General features: G+C 42.2%; 1 protein-coding gene across 5 annotated transcripts in view; it reads left to right on the top strand.

Moving 5' to 3' along the window:
- EHBP1 (EH domain binding protein 1) overlaps window positions 1–16276 on the top strand; it is a 636728-nt gene that overhangs the window by 363613 nt on the left and 256839 nt on the right. For all 5 annotated transcript variants that reach the window (XM_040351212.1, XM_040351213.1, XM_040351215.1 and 2 more), the window contains one exon: window positions 3767–3910. In XM_040351212.1, coding sequence (XP_040207146.1) covers window positions 3767–3910 — 144 coding nt within the window. The remainder of the gene's footprint in view (window positions 1–3766; window positions 3911–16276) is intronic.

Genomic DNA, 16276 nt, shown 5'->3' on the forward strand with positions numbered 1-16276 from the left:
GAGGCATTTTCCTAGTTCATGATATTGGTCTTTTTTGTTGGTGATTCGAAAGTAAAGCTGCGTGTCGTCCGCATAGGAGTGGTAGCGCAGGTCCTGTTTGCTGATGATTTTGAGGAGCCAGCAATTGTGTAGATGTTGAAGAGTGCAGGTGAAAGGGGTGATCCTTGCGGGACTAGGCTCTAACTCTCCTCCAATGATAAAACTTGTGCTGACACGACCCCCTGCACAGCCATTCACTGGGAAGATCAGTGTGATGTTGTCCCCCCCAAAAAAAAATTGAAAAAGGGTGTTTACAATGGTTATATATACACACAGTATCCCTCAAAAGTGAGTACACCCCTCACATTTTTGTATATATTTTATTATATCTTTTTATGCGACAACACTGAAGAAATTACACTTTGCTACAATGTAAAGTAGTGCGTGTATAGCTTGTATAACAGTGTAAATTTGCTGTCCCCTTAAAATAACACTCCACATGCAGCCATTAATGTCTAAACCAATGGCAACAAAAGTGAGTACACTCCTAAGAGAAAATGTCCAAATTGGGCCCAAAGTGTCAATATTTTGTGTGGCCACCATTATTTTCCAGAACTTCTTTAACCCTCTTGGGCATGGAGTTCACCAGAGCTTCACAGGTTGTCACTGGAGTCCTCTTCCACTCCTCCATAACGACATTACGGAGATAATGGATGTTAAAAGACCTTGCGCTCCTCCACCTTCCTTTTGAGGATGCCCCACAGATGCTCATTAGGGTTCAGGTCTGGAGACATGGCCAGTCCTTCAACTTTACCCCCTCGGCTTCTTTAGTAAGGCAGTGGTCGTTTTGGAAGTGTGTTTGTGGTCGTTATCATGTTGGAATACTGCCCTGTGGCCCAGTCTCTGAAGGGAGGGGATCATGCTCTGCTTCAGTATGTCACAGTACATGTTGGCATTCATGGTTCCCTCAATGAACTGCTCCCCAGTGCTGGCAGCACTCATGCAGCTCCAGACCATGACACTCCCACCACCATGCTTGACTGTAGGCAAGACACAGTTGTCTCATCTGTATCCAGCATAAGAGGAGAAGTTCACATGCGTTCCCATACCGGAATTTCTGTGGGCTCCAACAAACCGAGCATCTGTGGAGCTAGTGTCGGTTGGTGCAAACAAAGTGAAAAAAAAAATGAAATAAAAGACACCAATTGCAGCCACTGTTCCATCAAACGCTGCCACTGTGCCCATCAAACGCTGCCACTGTGCCCATCAAACGCTGCCACTGTGCCCATCAAACGCTGCCACTGTGCCCATCAAACGCTGCCAGTGTGCCCATCAAACGCTGCCAGTGTGCCCATCAAACGCTGCCAGTGTGCCCATCAAATTCTGCCAGTGTGCCCATTAAATGCTGCCAGTGTGACCCCCGCCCACTCGCCGTCTGCCCGGCACTTACCCTGTCTCTGTGTGGCAGCGGGTGATGACGACAAGCAGGGTCTTCCTGTGTCTCCTGCTGTCCTCATCTCCCGTCCTCTCCTCCTGATTGGCTGAAATGACTGGCACCGCTATTGTACACCTATCAGGTGACGGTAACAGACCTGAGCACCTGATTGGCGGAGAGCAGTTTAGTGTTAGGAAAGCGACTAGTCATTCGCTTTTCTAACACGGCTGAGTGAACTGTGAGCGCCAAGAATGGAGGAGATTTTGAAGTCTATTAGAAGGTGCTTCAAAAATACCCCAGCCACTGTAATTCAGGCGCCCAGCACCTGAAAAGGGTCCGGCGCCTGAATAGGGGGTGGCAGCGGCAGCCATGGATAGATTCATGCAATGCATGAATCTATCCATTGGTCATATGGGGGTGGAAGGAGAGAGGGGGCGGCGCCCATGCGCCCTTATGGATGCACCGCCACTGGGTGGAGCACAACACAAGTATCTAAAACAATAATTTCAAGCATCACTCTGTGATATAAAGAAATACTGGAGATTATTCCATGTATTTTCCAGCTTACAGATAGATCTTTGAATATGTTTTCAAGTTGTTACCTTTTCTGCAGAGGAAAAGCGAGTAAACCACTGTTCACTATCGGAGAGGGAAGATAAAATAATAGGCCCCCATAGGTACAGGCAGATATGCCTCTACTTGTCTGTGAGAGATCTGCCCATTTATTTGCGATCCCTCATTCTACCATCATATAGGAAGATATGTGAATCTCCGGTCAAAGCCATTTGTTAAAGCAAAACATTATATTACAGCAGTAAGTCTCTCATGGGAGCTGGACATAAAAAATGAATGTACTAGTAATTCTTCCTGCAGTGACTAACTGCTGACCTCAACCTGTGAGTGATGATCTTCTCTGTACTATTTACCCAGCTTCATCTATGTGAACAAAGTGTGATCTTGTTACGTTTTCTATAGTCACATGTACAAGACAACCTGCTGAACCAGTTGTCTGACACTGAAGAGCCCAGATTGTTGCTCTGTTACCATAGGCTCTTATTGTTCCAAGCAGCAGTCAAGTGTGTGCTAATTAAACACAGGTAAAATGTGAGCTCAGCCTATACCAGCAAAGGCAGGTGTGAGTTCACAGGTAATACCGATGCTTCCTGTGTGCCTAATGCTCTGCAGCAATTACATGCCTTGTAGAATAATAGGTTTTCTTTCTTCCCACATGCAAACGGGGACTAAAGATAGCAAGGAAAAGAGTGTCAGTTTTAGCAACCAATCAGATGAAAGGTTTTGTTTTCCTACAGCATGGCAGTTTATAAAAATAAGCAACTTCCTCTTTTTTTCCCTGCAAAGTAAAAGCATAATGGGCTAATATGCATTGCATACTAGCTCATTATGTTGCACTTGCCTGCAACCGTGGACGCATCCATCTTCACCCCTCTTCCTTCCGGGGGATGTGGACTCCGGCTCTGTGACTGGCTAGAGTCACGTGACATCACTCCCACACATGCGAGTGGGAGCCGCCAGTCCCGTCACGGGTCCTTTAGACCGTGCCCTTTCATCAGTGCGCATGCGCCAATGACATTGACGCAAGCATATATGGTAAATATCTCCTAAACCGTGCAGGTTTCAGACATATTTCCAGTACCTACAGGTAAGCCTTATTATAGGCTTACTTGTAGATAAAAGTGGTTTAACTAGGTTTACAACCACTTCAAGAACTGCCCACTGCTGATTAGGGATGGGCTCAGGCGGAGCCTGCGCCGATCTTTGCCCGGAAGTGGGAGCAAATACCTGGATTAGACAGGTATCTGCTCCGAAAAGTTTAATTTTTGAGTGGAACTCCACTTTAAGTTACTGTCCACATTACAGAACACCCTCGTTTTGGGGATAACATTGCAGTTGGGTGTTTGATTCAGTTTTGTGAAACTTCTCTGTCATGATTCTATCAGGCAGTGCTGAAACTTGGGAAAAAATTGGCCTTTTTTCTTTCCTTGTTTTTTTTACAAATCTGGATTTATTATTTGCATTAGGAGCTATGTGTAACGGTGACCATAGAGATGTAGCCAGCAGGACACCAATAAATTCTATGATGACAATTAGACACTGCACTACACTGAGATCCAAAACAACAAGTGATTCTACTTCTGAAATTTCACAATGTGAACACAGGGGACTCTCTACTTTCAAATGCAACACTGGGCATAAAGTTGATGTCCAGAGCTCATTAAAATGCTGAGTTGTTCAAGATAAGATGACAGCTGTATGTAGGTGGACTATATAAGTCTGATGTATTGCTTTCTGGTTTCTTATATTTATGTCATGTTTTTTTTTTTATTATTAAAGCAGCGAATGCTGTCCAGACAAGAAGAGCTGAAAGAACGGGCCCGGCTACTGCTAGAACAGGCCAGAAGAGATGCTGCTCTGAAAGCAGGAAATAAGCAGAGGAACAATGTTACAGCTTCTACACGCACCAAGCAGCTAAGTGAAGTATGAATGACCTTCTTTATATTTGATATATTTCCCTACATCCTTATTTTAGTTGGTGTTGTACGTAGAATCATATATACTGCTTTGGTACAGTAAGCAGGGTATGCAGATTTTTTTATTTGAAAGATTAAAGACTGCACGGCCATATGCAATGAATGAGCTCAGGCATGTTCAGATCCTACAAGAAAAAACAATCGCTTCCAGCGCTAAAAAGGTCTTTCGTGGTTTAAACAGCAACAAGGACATCAGTATGCCAAAACCAGGTGGACACTGCCCTCCTCGGATGGGGTAATAAGGTAAAAACTATAAAACCGAACAAAAGGGAGGTGCCCACACCTAGTGCATTACCAAACACATTTAATAGGTATTAAAAGGTTAAAAGTGGATACTCACAAAAGTGGCGACCCACAATGAGCCATACAACTGCACAATGTTACATGCTGCGGACATTGCAAGGGTATAGGCTGATGCATTTTGCGGGCCCACCCTCTTCCTCAGAGCCAAGCTACTAGCTTTTTGGTAAGGCACTAGGTATGTTCAGATCCTAGTCCAAACCCACCTGAACAATGATGATCTTACAAGGTCATCTGGGAGGTTATCGGTGGGGCACTGAGAGAAAGCTAACAAAGCAGGCTTGACCCACCTCCACCAAAGTGTACCGCCTACCCCAACTAAGTCGGAGAATGAACAAGTCGGGGAAAGTGTTTGCCTGTCACATTGCATTTTCTTCAGCATGACCCATGCAATTGTGCTGGGAATGAGACTGACAAGTAAAAGTAACTATCAGCCTTTCATTTAGTATACACAGGTAAGGGGGGTCTATTTCAGGTGAGAATAAAAATATTACTGTACTGGGCCAACTATCTGTGTCCAACACATTCCCTACCTTGCAGCCACAAGTATACAAGGTGCATATATACGTGTGGCTGAAGGATAGGGAAATGCCTTGGCAAGTTATATTTGACCCAGTACAGTAGCAGGCTGGTGGGTTTGTACTAGGATCCGAATATGCCTGAGCTTATCTCTAGTTCATGAGACTGAACTGTCAATTTAGACCCTGACAGCGAGGGACAATGGTCCAGCACAGTTGATTGCCCCTTTTCCATAGATATAGTACTTTTATTTATTATCCTAAAACTATGTGACTTTAACAATACTGAAAGCTATTTAAACATATGAGATACTTACAAATAACAACGATCATTTTTCACTATCCTTCGCTTCACCCAAATGGTCTAATCAGGCAAAGCTTTGACATTTCCAGGTAGTATTGGAGCTTGCTGATAAGCCCTGCCCCCAAACAACCTATTGGCCCATCACTATGATGGGCTTCTATACTGGTCTATAAGAATGTGTGTGAACTAAGCTTCAACAGTATAATGACGTGCTGAAGCTTTTCCCAATCAGAAGGGCCTGGCAATATGAGTAAAGTGGAAAATAATAAAATATGCTGCAGGCATGTGAAGCTGCTCTGGGTGCCTGCACTTCATACCTATCAACATCTTTCTGTAAAGTAACCAATTCGGTGACAGGAAAAGTCTCTAATATTTTTATATGTTTACATGCAAAAAATCTGTCTTTGGGGAGTCTTGTTAGTCCGTTTTTCAAAAAAAGATTCCATGGTTAACTGGTTATGTCGGCTCGTCAAAACCACCTTTTGAGCCTATTAGAGATATCCCTCTGTTTATACTCCCCAACAAGGTGTCCTCCTACGTTGCCATCACCTTTGCGAGTTTCTGAGTTAGTTGCTTTCTCTTTTTTCCTTTTTTCTTGTCCTAAACGGGGACAAGGTTGTCTTGGACCTTTCTAAAGGTGGTGTCTTCCTTTCACCTTAACCAAGACATTGTTCTTCTACCTCTCTGTCTAACCCCTTTATACCCCAAGGAGGTTGCCATTTATAGTTTGAATGGAGTGCAAGTTGTTCAAGTTTATCTGTCAGCCACGTCTTCTTTCAGGCAGACAACAATTTTTTTTTGTCATTCCTGAGGGTCCCCATGGGAGACAGCCTGCCTCTCATTCCACCATTTCTGTGTGGCTTAGACAGCTCATCTTCCAAGTTTATGGGCTTAAAGACAAAGCTCTGCCTCCACATAATCAGTAAGTGCCATTGGGCTTTTAGCTTTAGGCATCTGTTACCAAATTGCAAGGCTGCCAATATTTCTGGTGAATGTCCAGACCTCAGCTGATGCAGACTTCAAGCGTAACGTCCTACAGGCAGCTCTTTGAACTACAAGTAGCCCTCCGGTTTTTTGGCATTTTATTTTCTGTGTTTCCCACCAGTCAGTTGGATCACTTTTAGACATCCCATTTGTTTTAGAATGCAATCTTTCCTTTGTCCCTTAATGAATGGTTAAAGTGGTTGTTAAACCATTTTTATATTTCCAGTGAAGTGACTAGCCTCAGGTGATACACAGAAGAAGACACAATCCTCCTACATAAGCTGTACCTATTTATCTGCAGCCAGCTCTTCTCCACTTCCATTTAATGTCCAGAATTTACACAGATTTTCTGAGCTTCCAGGGGCAGGGAAGGGGAGCTGAGCTCTCGGCTCAGAGAGCAGAACTGAGCGTAATCTGAGACCTGAGTGGATGGAAAGGAAACTTCCACTCTACGCAATGTCATAGGGAAACATGCACAGCTCAGGCTGTTAATCACAGGCTGTGTGCTGGAGCTGCTCTCCCCCACCCTCCTGATCCCTTGAAGTTGGTACAGCCTATTAGAAATTACTCATGCAGGTAGCAGAGGAACTAGATTGCAGCTAGAAATCACACTTGATGCTTTGAATTTAAACAAGTACATACTATAAAAGGATATGCTTTGTTTATTTTTCATGTAAGAGGTTTACAACCACTTTAAAAAAACTTTTTTTTTTTTTTACTTACCAAAAACTAATTTCCTTGGTGTTCATTAAAGGGGCACATGTCCCTCCCCGCTAATTTTGTTCAATGCTACTACTGCTTTTGCACAAAACTGAAAACAGAATTTTATTGGTATGCCTCACTTTGTGTTTTGTAAAAATGTATCTATGATGTAAGATGGAGGCAATTATAAAGGGTGCTATGAAAGTAACTACAAGTTCCCCAAGTACTACAACTACCCCATAATTTGTTAAATATTAAGTCCTGCCTATTTTTATTCTCACCTGAAATAGACCCCCCTTACCTGTGTATAATAAATAAAAGGCCAATAGTTACTTTTACTTGTCAGTCTCAGTCCCAGCACAATTACATGGGTCATGCTGAAGGAAATGCAACGTGACAGGCCAGGTGCGATCAAGCCTGCTTTGTTAGCTTTCTCTCAGTGCCCCACCGATAACCTCCCAGATGACCTTGTAAGATCATCATCCCCGGGGAATTCACGCTGATTTAGTTTTCATAATGGCATTTCCGAAGCTGATAGACCTGTGCGTTGCACCATTGCTGTTTCCCTGGCTATCATTTAGAGTGTCAGCTGATGCTGGCTAAATGGCTGGGGGAAATCTTACAGAGGATATAGCATCTCCTCTTTCAGGTTTCAGATTGGAGGTTCCAAGTTTCAGATTAGAGGTTCCAAATCTAGATTTGATCAGACATTACGTTTGTCCAGTTGTATAGCTCTTTTAATTTAAGGCTGAGTTGTGAAAAGATCTTTTTGGTATAAAGATACACATTTTACATTATGAATGTAAAGTAGATTGCACACTATAAAAAACACTAGCTGATCTTCACCCAATCCGGATAAGGAAATGATCATATGTCTGTAGGCACTCCCTGACCTATTTAGACAGCCCCTGGCTGACCTTTCTTACAGGGATAAATTCATTAGCTGGGTTAGATTTTCCAGACTGATTGACGTTTTCCCTCGAGATAAGTTATCGTTAGGGTTGTCTGCTCTGTTCCCCCCCTTTTTTATAGGCATACAAATACATCCCAGCTTTATCGTTTACGAAAACATCTTCTAGTAATTTAATCTGCATGTAAATCCGAAGCATAAACCTCTCTACTCGTCTGTAAATATAACATTACGTGTTTTGTTTTTTTGAAACCTACACTACTTCCTTATCTCTAGTGATGGTCAGATCACGCATTTCGCTAGCGATATTCTGACCCTGTATGACAGCAACAGATATAAATAGTGTTGCTAACAAACCAGTTTCAGGATTTTTTTTTTTTAAAGTATGCTATGCATCTAGAAGCCATGTCACGATCTTTCCCAAACTTCATAGTCATTGTTCAAAATTAGTTTGAACAAACTTCTAAATCATAAGAAATATTAGCAATGCATGGTTCATTTGGTGCCGGAATCGCTTATATAACAGATATTTGAGTTTAGGGATCCTTTGAAGTGTTGGAAACTTGCCTTGAACTGAACTCTTCGTTCACAAAGAAATCTAGGTTAAAAGAGAAGTGAAGGAAGGCACAAATCCTCCAAAGAATGCATGAGTAGTGGAATAGTGGTCTGTTCTTTGACACCAGCGGTATAATGTGCACATAAGCTGTGCCTGAGTAATCAAAGCGTTAGGTAGAGAATGGGTTAACGTGGTGCATGTCTGGTGGCAGCCCTTGTATTAACTCCTGTAATTAATTTAAGATTTAGCAACAATCTGAAATGTTTAATTCCACTTGGTGGTGTTTTCATTTCGCTAGCAGCAACGGTATTTATTTTAAGACTTAGCAGAGTAAGTATGTGATATATTGCTTTGCTTTTGACCGAGCCTCACAATGCTTTCAAAGACCTGACTAAATTGGTCGTCCTGTGCAAAGCTAAGTAAAGCTGCTCCCCCCCCCCTCATCTTACTACGGCTCCTTGTGGCAATTAAACCTGTAACTTTATTTTCTACATTTCTAGAGGGAGGGAGAACAGGGATCTTCTCAAAGAAAGGGAACTTTACAGAATGCAACCTTGGTGCTTTGATGTTAATTGGAAAACATTGATTGAAAGGACAGCTCTGCCATGCTGATAATTGTGACAGATTTAGATATGATCACTAGATCTGTAGATAACAAAAGCAGCTTTTGGCCATCTAATTGGCAAAATGAGGAGGAGGGGGGGGGAGAGCATTGTCTTTTCAATCCCTTTTCTGCCCAGGACTTTCTTTGCTCATGTTTGTTAGAAGCACTTTTGCCATGTTTAATTGTTATGTTTTTTGAAAGTTAGGCCCCGTTCACATATGGAATCGCGGGCAAAATTCTGCCCACGATGCTACCCGCAATTCCGAACCACAGCAAAACGTGCAAGACGCATTTTAGTACCATCTTGAATTGCACCCCAAATGTGGCACAATTTTGCCACGACTGTCGTATTGAGACGTGCAAAATTGCTCCTGGCTCAGGGGCAAAATTTGAGTTTCTTTGGAGCTACAAATGCACATAGGGCAGCCCATTCAAGTAAACATATGTGATAATCAACTAATTTAAAATGGTAAATATCCAGTGAAAAACCATAAAGTACATTCAAAGTCCATCCAGCATATGCTTTATGCTTATATTGTAAGTTCACCTTTACAGAAAATCTGTAAGGTGACCTTACACTGAATCCCCCCAGTCCCACTGTGCTGTAGTCCCACAATCCTGCTCTGTCAGGCCCCGGAACACCACTTTACTGGCCTGGGAATTTGAAATCTTCACAGCTTAATCTCCTCTCTGTACCTCTCAGCGTCAAAGGACAAGAGACATTCTAATTGGTCAACAACGTCACATGGATGGCGCTGACCAATCAGAATCAGTGTAGTCTGTCCTGTAAGAGCTGCAAGGAAAGTGAAGTGGTATTCCAGTCCCTGACAGAGCAGGATTGTGGGACTACATGGGGGGGGGGGGGCAGTGTAAGGTCACCTTCCAACATTTTCTTTACATAAACTACAGTGCACGCATAACGTTTTTGGACCTCTTCACTCTTTAAATTTTGTTATGTTGCAGCCTTATACTTCAGTTGTTTAAATTCATTTTTTTTCATAGGTATTCAGACCCTTTGCAAAAGCACTTTAAATTTAGCTCAGGTGCCTCCCATTTCTCTTGATTGTTGCTGAGCTGTTTCTACACCTTGATTAGAGTCCACCTGTGGTAAATTAAATTGATTGGCCATAATTTGGAATGGCACACACCTCTATTTAAAGGCCTCACAGCTGACAATGCATACTGTATCAGAGCAAAAGCCGTGAGATTAAAGGAACTGCCTGCAGAGCCCAGAGACAGGATTGTTGCAAGGCACAGACCTGGGAAAGGCAACAATAAAATTCTGTTGCACTGAAGGTTTCCAAGAGCCGCAATAATTCTCAAATGGAACAAGTTTGCCACAACCAAGACTCTTCCAGGGTTGGTCACCTGGCCATATTGAGCAATTGGGGGAGAAGGGTCTTAGTAAGAGAGGTGACCAAGAATCCAAAGAGCACTCTGAGATCCAGGGATCCTGTGTGGAAATGGGACAGAGGGACAAGCATCACTGCATCCCTCCACCGATCTGAGCTATATGGCAGATAGCTAGACGGAAGTTTCACCCCAGGCCAAAACACATGAAAGCCCACTTGGAATCTGCAAAAAAGCACCTGAAGAACTCTCAAACTGTGAGGCACAATATTCTCTGGTCTGAGGAAACCAAGATTTAACTGTTTAGACTCAATTCTGAAATTTGCCTAAAGGAAACCATGCACCGCTCATCACCTGCCCAATACTTTCCCAACAGTGAAGCATGGAGGTGGCAGCATCATTCTGTCAGGTGTTTTTCAGCAGCAGGGGCTGGGAGACTGGTCAGGGTTGAGGGAAAGCTGAATGGAGCAAAGTAGATGAAGGTCCTCAATGAAAACCTGTTTCACAGCACTCAGGATCTCAGACTGGGCTGAAGGTTCACCTTCCAACATGACAATGATCCTAAGCACACAGCCAAGACAACACGGGAGTGGCTTAGGGACAACTCTGTGAATGTCCTAAAGTGGCCCAACCCTATTAAACATCTCTGGAGGGACCTAAAAATGGCTGTCCATTGATGGTCCCCATCCAACGTAACTGAGCTTGAGAAGATTTGCAAATAAGAATGGCATAAAATCCCCCAATCCAGGTGTGCAAAGCGTGTCGCATCATACCCAAAATTACTTGAGGCTGTAATTGCTCCCAAAAGATGCTTAAAAAATACTGAGTAAAGGGCCTGAATACTTAAGTACATGTGATATTTAAGGTTTTTCTTTTCAATAAATTCACAGGCATTTCTAAAATTCTGTTACCTTTGTCATTATGGGGTACTGAATGTAGATTAATGAGAAAAATGCTGCAACATGACAAAATTGAAAAAAGTGAAGGGGGTCTGAATACTTTATGAATGCACTGTATATGACCACAAATAATTGTTTCTAAACAATCCATTGCTTCTTCATCCAAATCTTAACATCTGCACTAGCAAACCATGCGTGGTGGACTACAAAACGCCTCCTTCCCAGAACACAAAACCCATGTTTTCTTGGTGCTCACACTCAAATTGTCCTCTTAACTTAATAAGTGGGTCCACAGTAGCTTAAACTTACACTATCGTTCCAGGTAGCTATCCAAGTCGCCTCCTTCTATCAAATGCATTTTGTCCATCATGAATAAAGTATAGCATAAAAAGCCATAGTGCAGTAATTTTTATTGCAATATTAAAAATAAAAACACTTTCAAGTGCACACTCATACATACAAATTCCAGCATTTAATATGGTTACTATACCACATGATTCCAAGATGGGCACCACTGACCCAACTTCCTGTTTAATATGTGTGTTCCACAGATTGGAAGTGATGTTGGCTGAAATGTCGTCACGATGATAGGTGGGGGATAATACTATACAATTACCAGGTTAAATGAGTTGATTATATATATATATATATATATATATATTCAAACAAATCTCTTTGCGCTTAGGTCTCAGTTCGAAAGTTAGCTGCTAGCACTATACCTTGGTGGAGTATACCTATAAGCATGCGCAGCGCTATACTTAAAGTGGGAAGTGCATACATATACAGTAGTGCTTAAAAACGCATCCATCTAGTGTGAAAGATAAATTCATGAATATTCCATATGTGATATGATATTCTCAAATAAAGTGCAAAGTCCATAAAGTGATACTTTGCTGTGAAAAATTAATTCAGTGTGTAAACAACGGTCATCCCCCAAAAAAACTCAAGAGATTGAGCCCAGAAACAGTCCATTAGATGAGTTTCGAAATTTCTATTGGCAATTATCCAATATTACACAGTCCTTCTATGAGTGGGAACATCACTCGGGAGAAGAGTGTAAAAATAGCTTGAAAAGCCCTCTAGAAAGGTTACTCCACCACGTGCTGTAACTCAGGGGACTTACCAGATGATTCTTACCCTGGTTAGGTGGTCAAAATTTGCTTAGTGCACGTATTGGAACATCAACATTCTCCTCATTAATATAGAAGGGTATTCCCAGCTCCAGGCAAGTCTGTCTGACCTCCAACTATGTTCGCCAGCTTACATACCATGTGTATAAAACAGAAGACCGACCATAGCGGAATCCAGTATGAAACAATTTATTTCAAATCTAAAAATTTGCACTTACATGCTGACAGCAACAAACAAGCATATACGATGCAGTAACATGAACGGCTCCACTAGCCAGTATCCAAAATGGCCATGATCTACCGCGCGTGTGTTGTAAGTTCTGCGTCGTACGTCCTAGCTCCGCTCTACATGGTTTATCACAGATGACATAATCAGGGGCATCGTCACTCATGCCCCTAATGATATCATCTATGACGAAACATGTAGGGTAGCGCTAGGACGTACGACAGAAAACTTGCCACGCATGCTGTAAATGTCGGTTCCTGCTTGCATGTGCGGGAGTGACGTAATCACGCCCCCCATCTACTCGTGTAGCCTGAGGCTGCAAACCCAGAAGGAAGACCAGGGGAAGACGGAAGCTTTCTCAGCGGTGACAGCACAGTGTTGGAGGGCTTCGTTTTAAGGTAAATCAATCATAATATGCTAGTATGCAATGCATACTAGCCCATTATGACATTGCCTTGTAGGGATTTGTTTTTTGTTTTTTTCACCAACTGGGGTTTACTACCACTTTAATAACACACCAAACCAAAATAATCACTCTAAAATTATTATTCTACTTCTGACCTAAGTAAGGCATGCCCCCCCACCACACAGGAGTTTAACAGCAGGAAGCTATGGCTGCACTGCCCTCAGTTTCTCCCGTAAAAGCAGCAGGTGAGAACAGCAGGGGTAGGACAGGTAGTGGGGTGTTTTTTTTTACCTTGATGGATGCAGAGACGGTGTTAAGGTAAAACATGTTTAGACTTTAGTTCCACATTTCTTTAACTTTATTATTGTCACAATGGCGCTGACATGCCCTCTGTGTGATCGTAACAAGTTAGTTAATTTTAGGGAGTCTAATCAGAGCAACCCCTGTTGGTTCAGTCCAATGCAGAATAGCGTTTCACACCTGCAGCTTACCTATCCACTGCCACCAGAATTCTGACCGCCCCTGAATCCAGAAGTGCTCAGAACTTATGGGTTCAGCCTTAGTAGAGGAGCATAGTAAGTGCCAAGGTTGAAAGGGGGATTCCTTAACAGTGCCCACATGTAAAAGTGATCAGTTGACTTTAAAGTCACCCAAATTACTTATCTTAAATTTAGTAAAGTTCTGCCTGGGACTGGCCCCCAGAGACCCACTGGCCCATAGACACCTGTCTAGATGACCTTGTGGGTGACCCCGCCTTAGTGCAAGGACCTGTCTTAATACCTGAAAATTAAAACTTGATATATTAAGCCTTTCCTCTCCTCCTTAGCTGAAGAAAGCATTGGTCTTGCTTGCAGGGACACACTGCAACTGGAAAATTTCCCTGTGATATAAGGAGATCCTTAGGGTTGCCACAAACACTGAGAATTGAGCATAGAGATGCTTGAAAACAGGAACATTACTTGTAACTACCAGGCCGGCAGTGGTACCTCTAAGGCTGGTTTGAATAGAAGGCAGTTAAAAAAAAATTAAATTTATATATTATTTATTGTTTTTTTTTTTCCATATACAAAAAAATATACAAAAAAAATATTTTTAAAATACATACATCTTTATCCAAAAAGCGCATTACAAACATTTTAAAGTGCACATTATTCCCATAACCCACCCTCCTCACCCCCCAGGCAGTTAACATTTTTCGATGATACTGGAGACCCATGCAGTTTACAAACTCTATAGAGATTGTCACCCTATGTTGAACTTTTGATCACATGTTACGGTTAAAGAGTTCCAACCACTTAAAGAAAAAAATATTGCAGATACCTGTACTGAATACTCTATTGAATTGTGACCTGTAATTCTAATGAGTTTGGTGTCCTACGTTAGAATATCAGATTGTTCAGAAAGTTTACGGTACTTTTTTTAATTGAAATTGTATTACCTTTAAGGGTTCTGAAGTAAGGTTATTGTTACAATGGTCATTTTACTTTTCATAATGTGTGCCTGTAAAGCCGTTTGGATTATATATCCTGATTATACCCAAGGCTTCAACTGGTTTCCCAGTTGAAGCCAACCATAGTTTGGGCATGTGGGCACAATAGGGTTTATTTACTAAATCTGTAAAGTGTAAAATCAGGTTCAGTTCTGCATAGAAACCAATCAGCTTCCAGGTTTTATTGTCAGACAAGCTGAGGTTAGATGCAGATCGGTTTCTAAGAACCTTTCTCGACTCTCCAGCTTTAGTAAATAAACCCCAATATGCTTCTTTTTTTTAATCATAACTTTATCAACATGCTTGGTCTGATTTCCTAAGCATTCATGTAAATGCCTATGGACTTGTCCTGGAACAAGAGCAGCTGTCTATAAAACTTGGCTGATTTCTAGCTCACCCAAGAACAGCCAGCAGTGTCTTTAAAATGAATATACTATTCCAGATCTGGGGGGTACCACAATACAGTTATTGATTTTAGATATCCACCTTGGTCAATTCTTAGTTTCCCCTAAAAAACATTGTCTAAGGACATGGGGCCATATTCACGTAGAAGTGCGGCGGCGTAATGTATCGTAGATACGTTACACCGCCACAAGTTTTCATCGCAAGTGCCTGATTCACAAAGCACTTGCAATGAAAACCTACGCCGGCGGCCTCCGGCGTAAGCCCGCGTAATTCAAAGGGGCGTGTGCCATTTAAATTAGGCGCGCTCCCGTGCCGGACCTACTGCGCATGCTCACTTTTGAATTTCCCGCCGTGCTTTGCGCGAAGTGACGTAATTTTTTCGAACGGCGACGTGCGTAGCGTACTTTCGTATTCCCGGACGTCTTATGCAAGAAAAAAAAAATTTGAATTTCGACGCAGGAACGACGCCCATACTTTAACATGGGCTGTGTAAAGTTAGGGCAGCTAAAACGACGACTAACTTTGCGATGGGAAACTAGACTAGCAGCGACGTAGCGAACGCGAAAAACTGTCGTGGATCGCCGTAAGTACTAATTTGCATACCCGACGCTGGTTTACGACGCGAACTCCCCCCAGCGGCGGCCGAGGTATTGCATCCTAAGATCCAACAGTGTAATTCAATTACACCTGTCGGACCTTAGGGCAAACTATGCGTAACTGATTCTATGAATCAGTCGCATAGTTAGGAAGCCCCTAAAACAGAGATACGACGGCGTATCAGGAGATACGCCGTCGTATCTCTTTTGTGAATCTGGCCCATGATAACTATCAGCTGGTACTGATAAAACTTACCCGAATGGTCTATGAATACTTCAAGTCAGTGAGTATGATTACAGCAGTGTATACCAATACTTTGTAGGATTTGGATGCAAGTCTAAAAACTGTCGGGATAGGGGGGTCTTTCAAAGCTAGGATGCTCTGTAAAGGAACTTTGTCATGTGAGTAAAACATGGGCTTTGATTGCTGACCTTCCAAAAAATGCTCATAACTAACATGCTAGTCAGAACTTCTGATCTACATTTGTTCCAGGTCAGTGACCTAGGAGCTACTGAATCCATTAGAAAACGATACGTTATTAAAATCAGAAATGGCAACAAATCTATTTGTTGTTTGACGAAGAATGGAATAGTATAAATGCATAGAAGTCAGTTTTTAAACACCTCCAATAGGATCCATCGTATTTGTTACAGCACACTTTTTCTTTAATATTCAGTTACTGTAGCAGGTCTGAGTCCGATTAACACATACACCCAACTCTATACATGCAGATGTACATATAAGTACACATACTGTATATAGGTCTAATCTGTTTATTTGTCCTGTGTTCTTCCTGTCCTAGTGTCTTAAAAACTGCTATAAACGAACCTTATAAAGCTGTAGGTAGATTAAGTTTATTCACACGAATTGTACTATATAAAACACGGAGAAGACACTTTTTTCCTTGCCTTTGGCTCGTCATGATTGCGGCTT

Source organism: Rana temporaria, chromosome 4 (assembly GCF_905171775.1).
Source record: "Rana temporaria chromosome 4, aRanTem1.1, whole genome shotgun sequence".
Taxonomy (NCBI): domain Eukaryota; kingdom Metazoa; phylum Chordata; class Amphibia; order Anura; family Ranidae; genus Rana; species Rana temporaria.